At 43.0% G+C, this 16,638-nt stretch overlaps 1 protein-coding gene across 1 annotated transcript; it reads left to right on the top strand.

The window, feature by feature from the left end:
• The first annotated feature begins 440 nt into the window (after positions 1-440).
• Positions 441-2,037, top strand: LOC129815283 (green-sensitive opsin-2-like). The gene is made up of 5 exons (XM_055868954.1): positions 441-804; positions 988-1,156; positions 1,301-1,466; positions 1,574-1,813; positions 1,936-2,037. Exons 1-5 carry the CDS (start codon positions 441-443, stop codon positions 2,035-2,037), a joined length of 1,041 nt encoding a protein of 346 aa, XP_055724929.1.
• The last annotated feature ends 14,601 nt before the right edge of the window (positions 2,038-16,638 follow it).

The following is a 16,638-nucleotide window of genomic DNA, read 5'->3' as shown; positions in this document are numbered from 1 at the left end:
TCGAACATACGCATCCTGAAAAACACTGACGCGGTAACTGGGTGCAAGCAGAGGCTATAGACTACCTATCCATACTTAGCTACATTATCCTGCAGAGGTATAGTAATAAAAAACAAACAATAATAAAACATGTTTTACATTAAAAACAAATGTTTAAACAAGGTCAGTGTGATAATCTTTATTCCCTGATGAGTTAGACAAAATCCACAGTGATTACGTGTTATAAACCCTTCCCTAATATCTGAGGATAAGATCAATTAACGAATTAGTTCGTAACAACCCCGCCTAAGCTAATTCAGCCAATTTTAGCCAATGACATAGGGCCCCAAAAGGGTATAAAACTCCCTGCCAGGACACCCTAGCATAGGCAAAAGGTTCACAGCCAGATCAGATCTCATCTTGCCTTTCTCTTGCATTCATTGGACATCCACTGAGTAAAGATGCAGAACGGCACAGAAGGAAGCAACTTCTACATTCCCATGTCCAACCGGACTGGGCTTGTAAGGAGTCCCTTTCTATACCAACAGTACTACTTGGCACCTCCATGGCAATACTATGGTCTTGCTGTCTACATGTTCTTCCTGATCTGCTTTGGATTCCCCATCAACGGTCTGACCTTGTATGTCACAGCCACAAACAAGAAGCTTCGGCAACCCCTTAACTTCATCCTGGTCAACTTGGCTGCAGCTGGAATGATAATGGTCCTCTTTGGATTCACCATCACCATCACATCTGCTGTCAATGGTTACTTCATCTGGGGACCATTGGGCTGTGCTATTGAGGGCTTCATGGCTACACTTGGAGGTGAGAAATAAAAAAAATACAGAACCTATAGAAACCACTTTAGATTAAACGGATGTAAATTAATGATAAGCTGTATCCAAAGCAATTGTTAATCAATTTGGAACTAAAAGGACTGCACTAAAAGTTATTTAAATCCATTTAGAACTGAAGTAACTGACTTTGGATTGTGGTTTCATTCTCCAGGTGAGGTTGCCCTGTGGTCTCTGGTAGTGCTGGCTGTCGAGAGATACATTGTGGTCTGCAAGCCCATGGGCAGCTTCACGTTCACCTCCACCCACGCTGGTGCTGGTGTTGCATTCACCTGGATAGCTGCTATGGCTTGTGCTGCTCCCCCACTGGTTGGCTGGTCCAGGTAAGCTGTAACCAGTGTAACCAGTGTAGAAAATGTAAAGTAGCATCAAATGTTATTCACATGCTATTCAAGTCATGCTCCATCCATCACCAATCCTACTCACTCACACACAATGATACTTTTGTGCATTTCTATTTTTCTTAGGTACATCCCAGAGGGCATGCAGTGCTCATGTGGACCTGACTACTACACCTTAGCCGAAGGCTTCAACAATGAATCATATGTGATCTACATGTTTACCTGCCACTTCATCATCCCAGTCTGTTTGATTGCCTTCACTTATGGAAGTCTTGTCCTCACAGTCAAGGCGGTAAGTGACTTATTACACAAACCACATTTATCTAGCAGTTCCACATAGTGTGCATAGTACAAAATGATAGTTCTCCACTCTGATGTCTTGATTATCTTCATTTTCAGGCTGCAGCTTCCCAGCAGGACTCAGCATCTACCCAGAAAGCTGAGAAGGAAGTGACACGTATGTGCATCCTGATGGTTTGTGGTTTCATGATCGCCTGGACCCCCTATGCCACCCTCGCTGCCTACATCTTCTTCAACAAAGGAATTGCCTTCAGTGCCCAGTCCATGGCTATACCTGCCTTCTTCTCCAAGAGCTCAGCCTTGTTCAACCCCATTATCTATGTGTTGATGAACAAACAGGTTGGTAACATTATACATTTTTTACCTTTTCTATTTACTCTTTGAGTTTGACCTAGCAGCAACATAATATATTGTTTGCTTAATGTGTCATGCTCAATGCTTTTCATTTGTTTCCCTCCCAGTTCCGTGGCTGCATGCTGGCCGCTGTAGGGATGAAAGCAGAAGAAGATGAAACTTCTGTGTCAACAAGCAAGACAGAAGTGTCTTCTGTGGGCCCTGCATAGACTTTCCCTCATCCTGCACTTCCCACCCTCTGATTTCTACCCTTGTCTGATGCTCTACATGGACTGCTTTTGAAGACACACTACTTTCACCAAATGGACATTATACTGTTTTGAGCTGTAATGATTGGGCTCTGTCACTCCAAATAACACAGAAGTGACAAAAGCAGGGCAGTGTATTGACATTCATCTGAACCCATCTCTTGTTCTCTATGATCTCACCTGAGTCGACAGACAGTCCATTGGATAGTTTGGAGGGCTATAATTGGCAATGATGAAATCTTAAGCCGAGCTCAACAATAAGACAAAATCTAGTCAACCCAGTTCACAAGGCAAATCTATACACTCACATACTGTGTCACTCATCCAAAACAAACAGCTGATTTGCCTCTCATAGGTTGTAACAAAAGGATGAAACTCAGACTTGCAGAACAGCTCTCATTTTTGTCTTGATGTATCATGAGATTGTATTTTTATGTTATTGTGAGGCTAGCAATTATTTTGTTGTCATCATTTCCTGTATATATTTTATAAATAACAAAAAATTATAGTACTAGATAAATAAATCCATGCATGAAACTACTACTTTTTTGCTGTTATTATTTTCATTTGACAACTGATTTGTCCAATCCACATCAAATATCATAACATCTCATTAGCACAAATTCACAAATTCTAGTATGTAGTATACATCTTATCAGCTACAACTATACACTACTTCCAATCAGTAGATCTTAAAGCTGAAAATGATCATGAAACATCAGCGCATTGCTACTGGAAAACACTGTCACTGCAGTTTATTTAAAACCAAGCCATTTTACAGCATCAATGCCATTCTAACAGATGTGAGGGACTTGTCAATGTAATAATACATGTGAGTCAACATCTGAATCTCTCCAACATTTCACTAATGCAAATATTCCAATGCAAATTAAAGAAACACTGTTACAAAAGCCTTTCACTTACACTACATGACCAAACATATGTGGACACCTGCTTGTCAAACATCTCATTCCAAAATCATGGGTATTAATATGGAGTTGGTGCCCCCTATGCTGCTATAACAGTCTCCACTCTTCTGGGAAGGCTTTCCACTAGATGTTGGAACTTTGCTGCGGGGACTTTCTCCCATTCAACCACAAGAGCATTAGTGAGGTCGGGCATTGATGTTGGACGATTAAGCCTGGCTCGCAGTCGGTGTTCCAATTCATCACAAAGGTGTTTGATGGGGTTGAGGTCAAGGCTCTGGCAGGCCAGTCAAGTTTTTCAACACCGATCTTGAAAAACCATTCCTCTATGGACGTCACTTTGTGCACGGGGGCATTGTCATGCTGAAACAGGAAAGGGCCTTACCCCAAAATGTTGCCACAAAGTTGGAAGCACAGAATCATCTAGAATGACATTGTACGTTGTAGCGTTAAGAATTCCCTTAACTGGAACTAAGGTTGACCGAACTATGAAAAACAGCCCCAGACTACTATTCCTCCTCCACCAAACTTTACATTTGGCACTATGCATTGGGACGGGTAGCGTTCTCCTAGCATCTGCCAAACCCAGATTCATCCGTCGGACTGCCAGAGAATGCATTTCCACTGCTCCAAAGTCCAATGGCGGCGAGCTTTACACCACTCAAGCCAACGCTTGGCATTGCACATTGTGATCTTGTGTGTGGCTGCTCGGTCATGCAAACCGATTTCATGAAGCTCCCGAAGAACAGTTATTGTGCTGGCGTTGCTTCCAGAGGCAATTTGGAACTCGGTAGTGAATCTTGCAAACGAGGACAGACAATTTTCACGCGCAACTTACTTCAACACTCGGTGGTCCCGTTCTGTGCGCTTGTGTGGCCTACCACTTCGGCTGAGCCGTTGTTGCTCCTAGATGTTTACACTTCACAATAACAGCTGACCGGGGTAGCTCTAGCAGGGCAGAAATTTGACGAACTGACCTGTTGGAAAAGTGGCATCCTATGACGGTGCCCCATTTAAAGTCACTAAGCTCTTCAATAAGGCCAATCTATTGCCAATGTTTGTCTATGGAGATTGCATGACTGTACGCTCGATTTTATACATCTGTCAGCAACAGGTGTGGCTGAAATAGCAGGATCCATGAATTTAAAGGGATGTCCACATACTTTTGTATATACTAGTGTATGTCTTCATCCCTATTTCATGGCTGTAGATTCACAGGTGGACTAAGGTATCCATTCAGAGTGGAATTATGCAGGAATAGGGCACCATGCTCTTCCCATAACAAAGTCATTCAACACACGTTCACGATTTTGATACTGGAGTATGCACTGGAGTCTACCACTCACTGTTACCCTTTGGGTACGCACCTTCCACTGTTGTGATTCCACCCAATGTTGCCCTCTGCTGCTGATGTCTTTCCTTCTGAGATCCATGCTGGCATGCTGTCGATCTGGTCTGAACTCATCTTCACCCTGTATACAGTGCATTCGGAAAGTATTCAGACCCCTTGACTTTTTCCACATTTTCTTACGTAACAGCCTTATTCTGAAATGTATTAAATCATTTTTTTCCTTATCAATCTACACACAATACCCCATAATGACAAAGCAAAAACAGGTTTTTATAAATGTTTGAAAATGTAAAAAAAAAATTGAAACCTTATTTACATAAGTATTCAGACCCGTTAACATGAGACTCAAAATTTATCTCAAGGGCATCCTCTTTCCATTGATCATGCTTGAGATGTTTTACAACTTGATTTGAGTCCACCTGTGGTAAATTTACTTGTGATTTGGAAAGGCACACACCTGTCTATATAAGGTCCCACATTTGACAGTGCATGTCAGAGCAAAAACCAAGCCATGAGGTCGAAGAAATTGTCCGTAGAGCTCCAAGACAGGATTTTGTCAAGGCACAGATATGGGGCAGGGTACCAAAGCATGTCTGCAGCATTGAAGGTCCCCAAGAACACAGTGGCCACCATCATTCTTAAATGGAAGAAGTTTGGAACCACCAAGACTCTTCAGGGGAGAAGGGCCTTGGTCAGGGAGGTGACCAAGAACCCGATGGTCACTCTGACAGCTCCAGTGTTCCTCTGTGGAGATAGGAGAGCCTTTCAGAAAAACAACCATCTCTGCAGCACTCCACCAATCAGGCCTTTATAGTAGAGTGGCCAGATGGAAGCCACTCCTCAGTAAAAAGCACATGACAGCCAGCTTGTAGTTTGTCAATAGGAACCTAAAGGACTCTCAGACCATGAGAAACAAGATTATCTGGTCTGATGAAACCAAGATTGAACTCTTTGGCCTGAATGCCAAGCGTCACGTCTGGAGGAAACCTGGCACCTTCCTTACAGTGAAGCATGGTGGTGGCAGCGTCATGCTGTGGGGATGTTTTTCAGCGGTAGGGACTAGGAGACTAGTCAGGATCGAGGCAAAGATGAACGGAGCAAAGAACAGAGAGAACCTTGATGAAAACATGCTCCAGAGCGCTCAGGACCTCAGACTGGAGCGAAGGTTCACCTCCAACAGGACAACGACTCTAAGCACACAGCCAAGACAATGCAGGAGTGGCTTCAGGACAAGTCTCTGAATGTCATTGAGGGCCTCAGCCAGAGCTCAGACATGAACCCGACCAAACATCTATGGAGAGACCTGAAAATAGCTGTGCAGCTACGCGCCCAATCCAACCTGACAGAGCTTGAGAGGATCTGCAGAGAAGAATGTGAGAAACTCACCAAATACAGGTGTGCAAAGCTTGTTGCATCATACCCAAAAAGACTCGAGGCTGTAATCGCTGCCAAAGGTGCGCCAACAAATGACTGATTAAAGGGTCTGAATACCTAAGTAAATGCGATTTTTTAAAATATTTATTTTTATACATTTGCACAGATTTCTAAAAACCCGTGTTGGTTTTGTCATTAAAATCAAATCAAATCAAATTGTATTGGTCACATACACATGGTTAGCACATGTTAATGCAAGTGTAGCGAAATGCTTGTGCTTCTAGTTCCGACTATACAGTAATATCTAACAAGTAATCTAGCAAATTCACAACAACTACCTTAAACACACAAATACAAAGGGATGAATAAGAACATGTACATACAAATCTATGGATGAGCGATGGCGTGCGGCATAGACAAGATGCAGTAAAAGGGGCGTTATTTAAAGTGACTAGTGATACCTTTATTAAGTCCATTTAAGTGGCCAGAGATTTGAGTCTGTATGTTGGCAGCAGCCTCTCTATGTTAGTGATTGCTGTTTAATTCTGATGGCCTTGAGATAGAAGCTGTTTTTCAGTCTCTCGGTCCCAGCTTTGATGCAACTGTACTGGCCTCGCCTTCTGGATGATAGCGGGGTGAACAGGCAGTGGCTCGGTTGGTTGTTGTCCTTGATGATATTTTTGGCCTTCCTGTGACATTGTGTGCTGTAGGTTTCCTGGAGGGCAGATAGTTTGCCCCCGGTGATGCGTTGTGCAGAGCGCACCACCCTCTGGAGAGCCTTGCGGTTGAGGGTGCAATTGCCGTACCAGGCGCTGATACAGCCTGACAGGATGCTCTCGATTGTGCATCTGTAAAAGTTTGTGAGTGTTTTAGACGCCATATTTCTTCAGCCTCCTGAGGTTTAAGAGGCGCTGTTGAGCCTTCTCATCACGCTGTCTGTGTCGGTGGACCATTTCAGTTTGTCCATGACGTGTACGCTGAGTAACTTAAAACTTTCTACCTTCTCCACTACTGTCCCGTAGATTTGTATGGGGGGGGTGCTCCCTCTGCTGTTTCCTGAAGTCCACGATCATCTCCTTTGTTTTGTTGACATTGAGTGAGAGGTTATTTTCCTGACACCACACTCCGAGGGCCCTCACCTCTTCCCTGTAGGCTGGAGTTGGAAGCGTGCATGGCCATGCAGTCATGCGTGAACAGGGAGTACAGGAGAGGTCTGAGAACGCATCCTTGTGGGGCCCAAGTGTTGAGGATCAGCGGGGCGGAGATGTTGTTTCCTACCTTCACGGCCTGGGGGCTGCCTGTCAGGAAGTCCAGGACCCAGTTGCACAGGGCGGGATTGAGACCCAGGGTCTTGAGCTTAATGAGGAGTTTGGAGGGTACTATGGTGTTACATCCTGAGCTGTAGTCAACGAACAGCATTCTTACATAGGTATTCCTCTTGTCCAGATGGGATAGGGCAGTGTGCAGTGTGATGGCGATTGCATTGTCAGTGGACCTATTGGGGCGGTAAGCAAATTGTTGTGGGTCTAGGGTATCAGGTAGGGTGGAGGTGATATGGTCCTTGACTAGTCTCTCAAAGCACTTCATGATGACAGAAGTGAGTGCAATGTGGCGATAGTCATTTAGTTCAGTTACCTTAGCTCTCTTGGGAACAGGAACAATGGTGACCATCTTGAAGCATGTGAGGACAATAGACTGGGATAGAGCTTGGCTGAATATGTCCGTAAACACACCAACCAGCTGGTCTGCGCATGCTCTGAGGACGCGTATAGGGATGCCGTCTGGGCCGGCAGCCTTGCGAGGGTAAACACTTTAAAATGTTTTACTCATGTTGGCCACGGAGAAGGAGAGCCCACAGGCTTTGGTAGCGGGCCGTGTCAGTGGCACTGTATTGTCCTCAAAGCGAGCAAAGAAGTTGTTTAATTTTTCTGGGAGCAAGACGTCGATGCTGGAACGGGGCTGATTTTCTTTTTTTAATCCGTGATTGACTGTAGACCCTGCTACATGCGTCTCGTGTTTGAGCTGTTGAATTGCGACTTTACTTTGTCTCTATTCTGACGCTTTTCTTGTTTGATTGCCTCAGGAAAAGCTGTACTATTTGTGGGAGTAACAAATGGAGTTATGGTCAGATTTGCCGAAGGCAGGACGAGGGAGGGCTTCGTATGCATCGCGTAAATTCGAGTAGCAATGATCCAGAAAGCTACCAGCTCTTCTCGCGCATTCGATATGCTGATAGAATTTGGGAAGTATTGTTCTTAGGTTAGCTTTGTTAAAATCTCCAGCTACAATAATGCAGCCTCAGAATGTATGGTTTCCAGTTTACATAGAGTACAGTGAAGTTCTTTCAGGGCCGACAAGGGTTCTGCTTGGGGTGGATGTCACGGCTGTGACAATAACCGAAGAGAATTCTCTTTGAAGATAATGCTGTCGGCATTTGATAGTAAGGAATTCTAGGTCGGGTGAACAAAAGGACTTGAGTTCCTGTATGTTGTTGTAATTACACCATGAGTCGTTAATCATAAGGCATACACCCCCGCCCTTCTTCTTACCAGAGAAATGTTTGTTTCTGTCGGAGCGATGCGTGAAGAAACCGGGTTGCTGTACCGACTCTGACAACATATCCTGAGTGAGCTATGTTTCTGTGAAACAGAGAATGTTACAATCTCTGATGTCTCTCTGGAAGGAAACTCGTGCCCAAATTTCGTCCACCTTGTTATCTAGAGATTGGACATTTGCGAGTAATATGCTCGGAAGCGGTGGATGGTGTGCTTGCCTTCTGAGTCTGACCAGTAGGCCGCTCCGTCTGCCTCTCCCACGGCGACCCCGTTGTTTTGGGTCGGCCTCTGGGATAAGGTGGCATGTCCAGGGTGGAGGTCCGATCACAGGATCAGCTTCGGGAAAGACATATTTCTGGTCGTAATGATTATAAGTTGACATCGCTTTTATATCCAATAGTTCTTCCCAGGTTTACGTAATAACACTTGATATTTTCTGGGCTAGCAATGTAAGAAATAATACAGAAAAAAAACAAATAATTGCATAGTTGTCTGTCGGTGCCATCTGGGGTATTGTGTGTAAATTGATGAGGGCAAAAAAACAATTTAATCAATTTCAGAATAAAGGTGTAAAGTAACAAAATGTGGAAAAAGTCAAAGGGTCTGAATACTTTCCGAATGCACTGTATGTTGTTTAAGCAACGGTCTTGATTGATGTCCCACCATGCTTACAACATGCTTACTCTCTTCCCTGTTCTTTCCAATTACTGTATGCCTAATAATGATTCTCAATCAGAGACAACAGCGCCGGAGAGAAGGGCGACTCTGGCGGCGCCGGACTGACGGGCGGCTCTGGCGGCTCCTGACAGAAGGGCGGCTCTGGCGGCTCAGGACAGACGGGCGGCTCTGGCGGCTCAGGACAGACGGGCGGCTCTGGCGGCTCAGGACCGATGAGCGGATCTGGCGGCTCAGGACAGACGGGCGGATCTGGCGGCGCAGGACAGATGGGCGGCTCTGGCGGCGCAGGACAGACGGGCGGCTCTGGCGGCTCAGGACAGACGGGCGGCTCTGGCGGCTCAGGACAGACGGGCGGCTCTGGCAGCTCAGGACAGACGGACGGACCTGGAGGGAGGACACGGAGAGACAGCCTGGTGCGTGGGGCTGCCACAGGACCCAGGCTGGGGAGACCTACAGGAGGCCTGGTGCGTAGAGGAGGCATCGGAAGGACCGGGCTGTGGGGGAGCACTGGAGCTCTGGTTTGCAGCCTTGGCACCACTCCCCAGGCTGGATGACCACTTTAGCCTGGACCCTCCAGAGTGCAGGCACAGGTTGAACCGGGCTGTGGGTGAGCACTGGAGATCTGGTGCATACCACACGCACCTCTCCCTTAGGCTCAATGCCCACATTCGCCCGGCGCCCCGGAGACACAGGCATAGGATGCACAGCACCCTCCCAGTGCCCCGGAGACATAGCACGCAGAGGCGGCGCAGGATACCCTGGGCCGAAACGGCGTACCGGAGACCAAACACGCTGGGCCGGCACAATACACCCTGGCTGGATGTCCATACTCGCATGGCACTTGCGGGGGGCTGGACTATAGCCCAACGGGCTATGAGCGCATACTGGCGACACAGTGCGCTTGACCGCATAACACGGTGCCTGACCAGTAATGCGCTTCTTCCGGTAAGCATGGGGTGTTGGCTCAGGTCTACTACCTGACTCCGCCAATCTCCCTGTTGGGAGGGGCTGCCTCTCGTGCCTGTTGCGCTGCCTTACCTCATACCGCCGCCACTCAGCTTTCGCTGCCTCCAGTTCTTCCTTGGGGCGGCGATATTCCCCAGCCTGTGCCCAGGGTCCCTTACCGTCTAGTATCACCTCCCAAGTCCAGGAGTCCAGAACCCTCTGCTCCTGGTTACCACGCTGCTTGGTCCTTGGTTGGTGGGTAGTTCTGTAACGATTCTCCTCTTCGTCTGAGGAGGAGTAGGAAAAGTCGGACCAATGTGCAATGTGGTAAGTGTCCATAATTAGATTTTTAATAAATCAACATGAACACGGAACAAAAAAACACGAACAAACAACCGAAACAGTTCTGTATGGTGAAACACAGACACAGAAAATAACTACCCACAACTCATAGTGAGAAAACCGGCTACCTATGTATGATTCTCAATCAGAGACAACGATCGACAGCTGCCTCTGATTGAGAACCATACCAGGCCACACACAGAAATACAAACATAGAAAAAACAACATAGAATGCCCACCCCAGCTCACGCCCTGACCAAACACAGAAACAGACAACCTAGACATAAAACATAGAAACATACAACGCAAACTATGGTCAGAATGTGACAATGCTATTGAATATGAGGTGAGTTCCATTCTAAATCTGATAAAAGGTATGTAATGCTTTTTATTGGATGTGAATATATTCATAATTCATTTTTCAAGGTCTGCATGACCTTTCTTGTGGATACAACTTTGTCCATCTATCCACCTGAAATAGTCAAAACATAAGGATAACAAATAGTCAATTTAATGTCACAACATGAAGTTTGAGTCTCAGCAAAGATGCAGCTGGAAAAATGCAACCAATCTTAATGTCAAAGCTACGGATGTAAAGAATGACAGTTCATTAGTTTGACATGATAGTTTTAAAGCCACAATCCTAAACTTGTTTAATTCGTTTTCAGCCAAAAATCTGTCCTCTCACTGATTTGCTATAAAGCTGAGGGATGGGGCTGGAGAAACATAACCACCGTCAAATTCATCCAGTGCCTTCAGAACGTATTCACACCCCTTTTACTCACTGATCTACACACAATAACCAATAATGTCAAAGTGGAATTTTGTTTGTAGAACTGTTTCAGAATTAATAAACAATTCTAAGCTGAATGTTTTGAGTAAATAATAATTCAACCGCTTGTTACGGCAAGCCTAAATAAGTTCAGGAGTAAAACTGTGCTTAATAACAAATCACATAAGAAGTGGACTCATTCTGTTCAATAATAGCAGTTATCATGATTTTTGAATCTCTCTACCCGACACTACCCGACACGTCCTTCCTAACTCAGTTACCGGAGAGGAAGGAAACTGCTCAGGGATTTCACTATAAGGCCAAAGTTGATTTTAAAACAGTTACAGAGATTAATGGTTTTGATATGAGAAAACTAATAATGAATCAACAACATTGTAGTTACTCCACAATATGACAGAGTGACAGAGTGAAAAGAAGGAAGCATGTACAGAATAAAAACTTTTCAAAACATGTATCCTGTTTGCAATAAGGCAAAAGGCCAAATAATATACAAAAGGCCAAATACACACTGGAGTTGCTTACCAAGATGACATTGAATGTTCCCGAGTTGCCTAGTTACAGTTTTGACTTCAATCGGCTTGAAAATCTATGGCTTCTCCAACTCTATTAAGTATTTGGAGAGATACGCTTCTCCACCTCCACAAAGCGTGCGTAAAAGCGCAGGTACTCGGGATGATATTCTGACACTGTTGATAGTTCACTGCTGTAAATACACTATCAGCCAGAACAACTTTAATGTCTTCACTCAGCATTCCTACAAAATATGAGGACCATAATTGGTCTTGTGTGTCAGTGGATTGATTCGCCTGTTATTATGGAGATGGTTTCCGTTTTTTTGATTGTCAACTTTTTCACGAGGGATGTTGGTGCTTGTCATGATGTGTGTGTAGGTGGCAGGGAAGTCAGGCGCAGGAGAATCAAACTTAATGGAGTAGTTTAATAACTTAAAACAGAAATTTCTAAACCGAAGTCCATAATAAAAATAAACGTGGGTACAAGAACCCGTCGCACACCAATCCATAAAACACGAGCATAACAATAAACAATCTCTAACAAGGACATGAGGGGAAACAGAGGGTTAAATACACAACATATAATGAATGGGATTGGAACCAGGTGTGTAGGAAGACAAGACTAAACCAATGGAAAATTAACCATAGATCAATGATGGCTAGAAGACCGGTGATGTCGACTGCCAAGCACCGCCCGAACAAGGAGAGGCATCGACTTCGGAAGAAGTCGTGACAGTGCTCGCAAAATACATATATCTTCAACATCTACGTTTTTACATGATTTTTATAGTGAATGAAAATGGCTACTTTGTTCAGAAATAAGTCATACTTAAATATACCTTCATAGAAATTAAAAAGTAAAGTAAAAGTGAAAGTCACCCAGTAGCCTAACATCTTACGTGAGTAAAATTATATGATTTTAGATTTACTCAAGTATTGTGGTGGGAAAAGTACTCAATTATCATACTTGAGTAAAAGTGAAAAGTAAAAAAGTAAAAAATCAAATTCTGTATATTAAGCAAACTAGACGGCACAATATTTTTTATGGACAAATGGGCACACTCCAACACCAAGACATCATTCACAAACACAGTATTAGGATTAGTATTTTGATTGACCTACAGTACCAGTCAAAGATTTGGACACACCTACTCATTCAAGGGTTTTTCTTTATTTTTTACTATTTTCTACATTGTACAATAATAGTGAAGACATCAACACTATGAAATAACACATATGGAAACATGTAGTAACCAAAAAAGTGTTAAACAAATCAAAATATATTTTATATTGAGATTCTTCTAAGTAGACACAATTTTCCTTAAAACCTGTCTGGCTCTGGCGTTCCGCTAGCGGAACTCCTCCCACATTCCACTGAAAAGGCAGAGCGCGAAATTCAAAAAATATTTTTGAGAAATATTTAACTTTCACACATTAACAAGTCCAATACAGCAATGAAAGATACACATCTTGTGAATCCAGTCAACATGTCCGATTTTTAAAATGTTTTACAGCGAAAACACCACATATATTTATGTTAGCTCACCACCAAATACAAAAAAGGACAGACATTTTTCACAGCACAGGTAGCATGCACAAAGCCAACCTAACTAACCAAGAACCAACCAAACTAACCAAGAAACAACTTCATCAGATGACAGTCTTATGACATGTTATACAATAAATCTATGTTTTGTTCGAAAAATGTGCATATTTGAGGTATAAATCAGTTTTACATTGCAGCTACCATCACAGCTACCGTCAGAAATAGAACCGAAGCAGCCAGAGTAATTACAGACACCAACGTCAAATACCTAAATACTCATCATAAAACATTTCTGAAAAATCGATGGTGTACAGCAAATTAAAGACAAACATCATGTGAATCCAGCCAATATTTCCGATTTTTTAAGTGTTTTACAGCGAAAACACAATATAGCATTATATTAGCTTACTGCAATAGCCTACCACACTACCACATTCATTCATCAAAGCACGTTAGCGATAGCAATAGGCACGTTAGCGATAGGGAATAAACCAGCAAAAGATATTAATTTTCACTAACCTTCATAAACCTTCATCAGATGACAGTCCTATAACATCAGGTTATACATACACTTATGTTTTTTTCGAAATTGTGCATATTTAGAGCTGAAATCAGTGGTTATACATTGTGCTAACGTAGCATCTTTTTCCCAGAATGTGCGAATATTTTTATGACACTCCAACTATTTTGACCAAATAACTATTCATAAACATTACTAGAAAATACATGTTGTATAGGAAATGATAGATACACTAGTTCTTAATGCAATCGCCGTGTTAGAATTCTAAAAATAACTTCATTACGACATCCAGCTTAGGTATAGCGAGAGAGTACCCAAAATCTGGGCGCAAACGACTAGTACAACATGTTCGACAGATATATAAAATAGCATCATAAAATGGGTCCTACTTTTGATGATCTTTCATCAGAATGTTGTACAAGGGGTCTTGTGTCGGGAAAAATCGTTGTTTGGATTTAGAATGTCCTCTTCTCCAGTCAATTAGCACGGAAAGCTAGCAAAGTGGCGCTAAGCTCTCCTTCCTGAACAAAAGCACACAACGCAACACGCCTAACGTCCCGAATAAATTTCAATAATCTAATAAAACTATATTGAAAAAACATACTTTACGATGATATTGTCACATGTATCAAATAAAATCAAAGCCGGAGATACTAGACGTCCATAACGACAGCTTATCAGAAGGCAAATCCAGGTCCCTTCACGCGCTCTCCAGAAAACAGGAAACTGGTGACACGTCATGCCGAGAGCTATTATTCGACCCCAGATCAAGTTACACACTCCATTTCTTTTCTCACTGCCTGTCGACATCTAGTGGAAGACGTATGAAGTGCATCTATACTAATATATATCGTTATATATATATCAAGGACATTAATAGGCAGGCCCTAGAACAGTGCATCGATTTCAGATTTTCCACTTCCTGTCAAGAAGTTTGCTGCAAAAGGAGTTCTGTTTTACTCACAGATATAATTCAAACGGTTTTAGAAACTAGAGAGTGTTTTCTATCCAATAGTAATAATAATATGCATATTGTACGAGTAAGAATTGAGTACGAGGCCATTTAAATTGGGCGCGATTTTCCCCCAAAGTGAAAACAGCGCCCTCTGTCCTCAACAGGTTAAAGCAAAAATATACACAAACAGTACACAATCTTATGAAATTGCTTCAGAAAGGGGAAGAAGATAGTCCAGGCTCTGTCACAGTCAGCCGCGACCGGGAGACCCATGGGGCGGGAGACCCACAATTGGCCCAGCGTCGCCGGGTTAGGGGAGGTTATGGCCGGCAGGAATGTCCATGTCCCATCGCGCACTAGCGACTCCTGTGGCGGGCCGGGTGCAGTGCACGCTGACACGGTCGCCAGGTGCACGGTGTTTCCTCCGACACATTGGTGCGGCTGGCTTTCAGGTTAAGTGGCCATTGTGTCAAGAAGCAGTTGGCTTGGGTTGTGTTTCGGAGGACACACTGCTCTCAACCTTTGCCTCTCCCGAGTCCGTACGGGAATTGCAGCGATGAGACATGACTGTATCTACCAATTGGATAGCATGAAATTGGGAAGTAAAAGGGTTAAAAGTAACAAAAAATAAATAAAAATAAATAAAAGTGTTTGCTCTGGCAATTGAACCACTTGCATAAATAATTAGACAGGACCCATTATAACATAACAAGTGTCAGTATTGTAAACATGAATATTAACACAATTTCTTAGCAGATGACCCCCTGATATAACTGACCAACAGTGGAGGCTGCATAATAATGGCTGGAATGGAGTCAATGGTTTCCATGTGTTTTATACCATTCCATTCACTCTATTCCAGCCATTATTATGAGCCGTCCTCCCCTCAGCAGTCTCCACTGCTGACCAATATTGAATACTCAATGCCCAACTTGTTAACAATATTTGATGAATCTCAGGATATAAAATGAACATGGAAAAAACACAAAATATTAAGGATAGGCTCCCGAATGGCTCCCTAGTGGCGCAGCAGTCTAAAGCACTGCATCTCAGTGCAAGAGGTGTCACTACAGGCACCCTGGTTCGAATCCAGGTTGTATCACAACCGGATGTGATTGGGAGTGCCATAGGGTGGCGCACAATTGGCCCAGCGCTGTCTGGGTTTGGCTGGTGAAGGCTGTCATTGTAAACAAGAATTTGTTCTTAACTGACTTACCTAGTTAAATAAAGGTTAAATACAAATTCATAAAAATAAGAAAAATAAAATGCATAACTCATGATCTATTGCAATCCTTTAAGTGGCCCACAAAAAATAATACTTATTTTCCACCATAATTTGCAAATAAATTCATTAAAAATCCTACAATGTGATTTTCTGGATTTTTTTCCCTAATTTTGTCTGTCATAGTTGAAGTGTACCTATGATGAAAATGACAGGCCTCTCTCATCTTTTTAAGTGGGAGAACTTGCACAATTGGTGGCTGACTAAATACTTTTTTGCCCCACTGTATGTGGATGTTTTGTATTGTTAAAAAAAAAATCATAAATAAAATGGATTTAATCCAATTTGATTTCAGGCTGTAACAGCATTTGGACTAACAATTACTTCACCATGCTCAAAGGGATATTCAATGTCTGTTTTTTTTTACCCATATACCAATAGGTGCCCTTCTTTGCAAGGCATTGGAAAATCTCTCTGGTCTTCGTGGTTGACTATGTGTTTGAAATTCACTGCTCGACTTAGGGATCAGAGATGAGGTAGTCATTTAACAATATTATTGCACGCAGAGTGAGTCCATGCAACTTATTATGTGACGTGTTAAGCAAATTCTTATTACTGAACTTATTTTGCATTGCCATAAATGGATGTGAATATACGTATTTACTCGATACATTTTCAGCTTTTCATTTTTTATTAATTAAAAAAAATGTGTAAACACATAATTCCAGTTTGACATTATGGAGTATTGTGTGTAGACCAGTAACACATCTACATTTAATCCGTTTTAAATTCAGGCTGTAACACAACAAAATGTGGAAAAAGTAAAGGGGTGTGAATACTTTC

The sequence above is a fragment of the Salvelinus fontinalis genome, chromosome 18 (assembly GCF_029448725.1).
Source record: "Salvelinus fontinalis isolate EN_2023a chromosome 18, ASM2944872v1, whole genome shotgun sequence".
NCBI classification, from domain to species: domain Eukaryota; kingdom Metazoa; phylum Chordata; class Actinopteri; order Salmoniformes; family Salmonidae; genus Salvelinus; species Salvelinus fontinalis.
This window is presented reverse-complemented; position numbering and strand designations above follow the sequence as displayed.

Bases quoted from the DNA above. Each gene is read 5' to 3' on its own strand.
- LOC129815283 (XM_055868954.1), top strand. From the start codon at position 441: ATGCAGAACGGCACAGAAGGAAGCAACTTCTACATTCCCATGTCCAAC. The intron at 1,157-1,300 runs GTAAGCTGTAAC...TATTTTTCTTAG, and splicing joins CCACTGGTTGGCTGGTCCAG to GTACATCCCAGAGGGCATGC. The intron at 1,467-1,573 runs GTAAGTGACTTA...CTTCATTTTCAG, and splicing joins TTGTCCTCACAGTCAAGGCG to GCTGCAGCTTCCCAGCAGGA.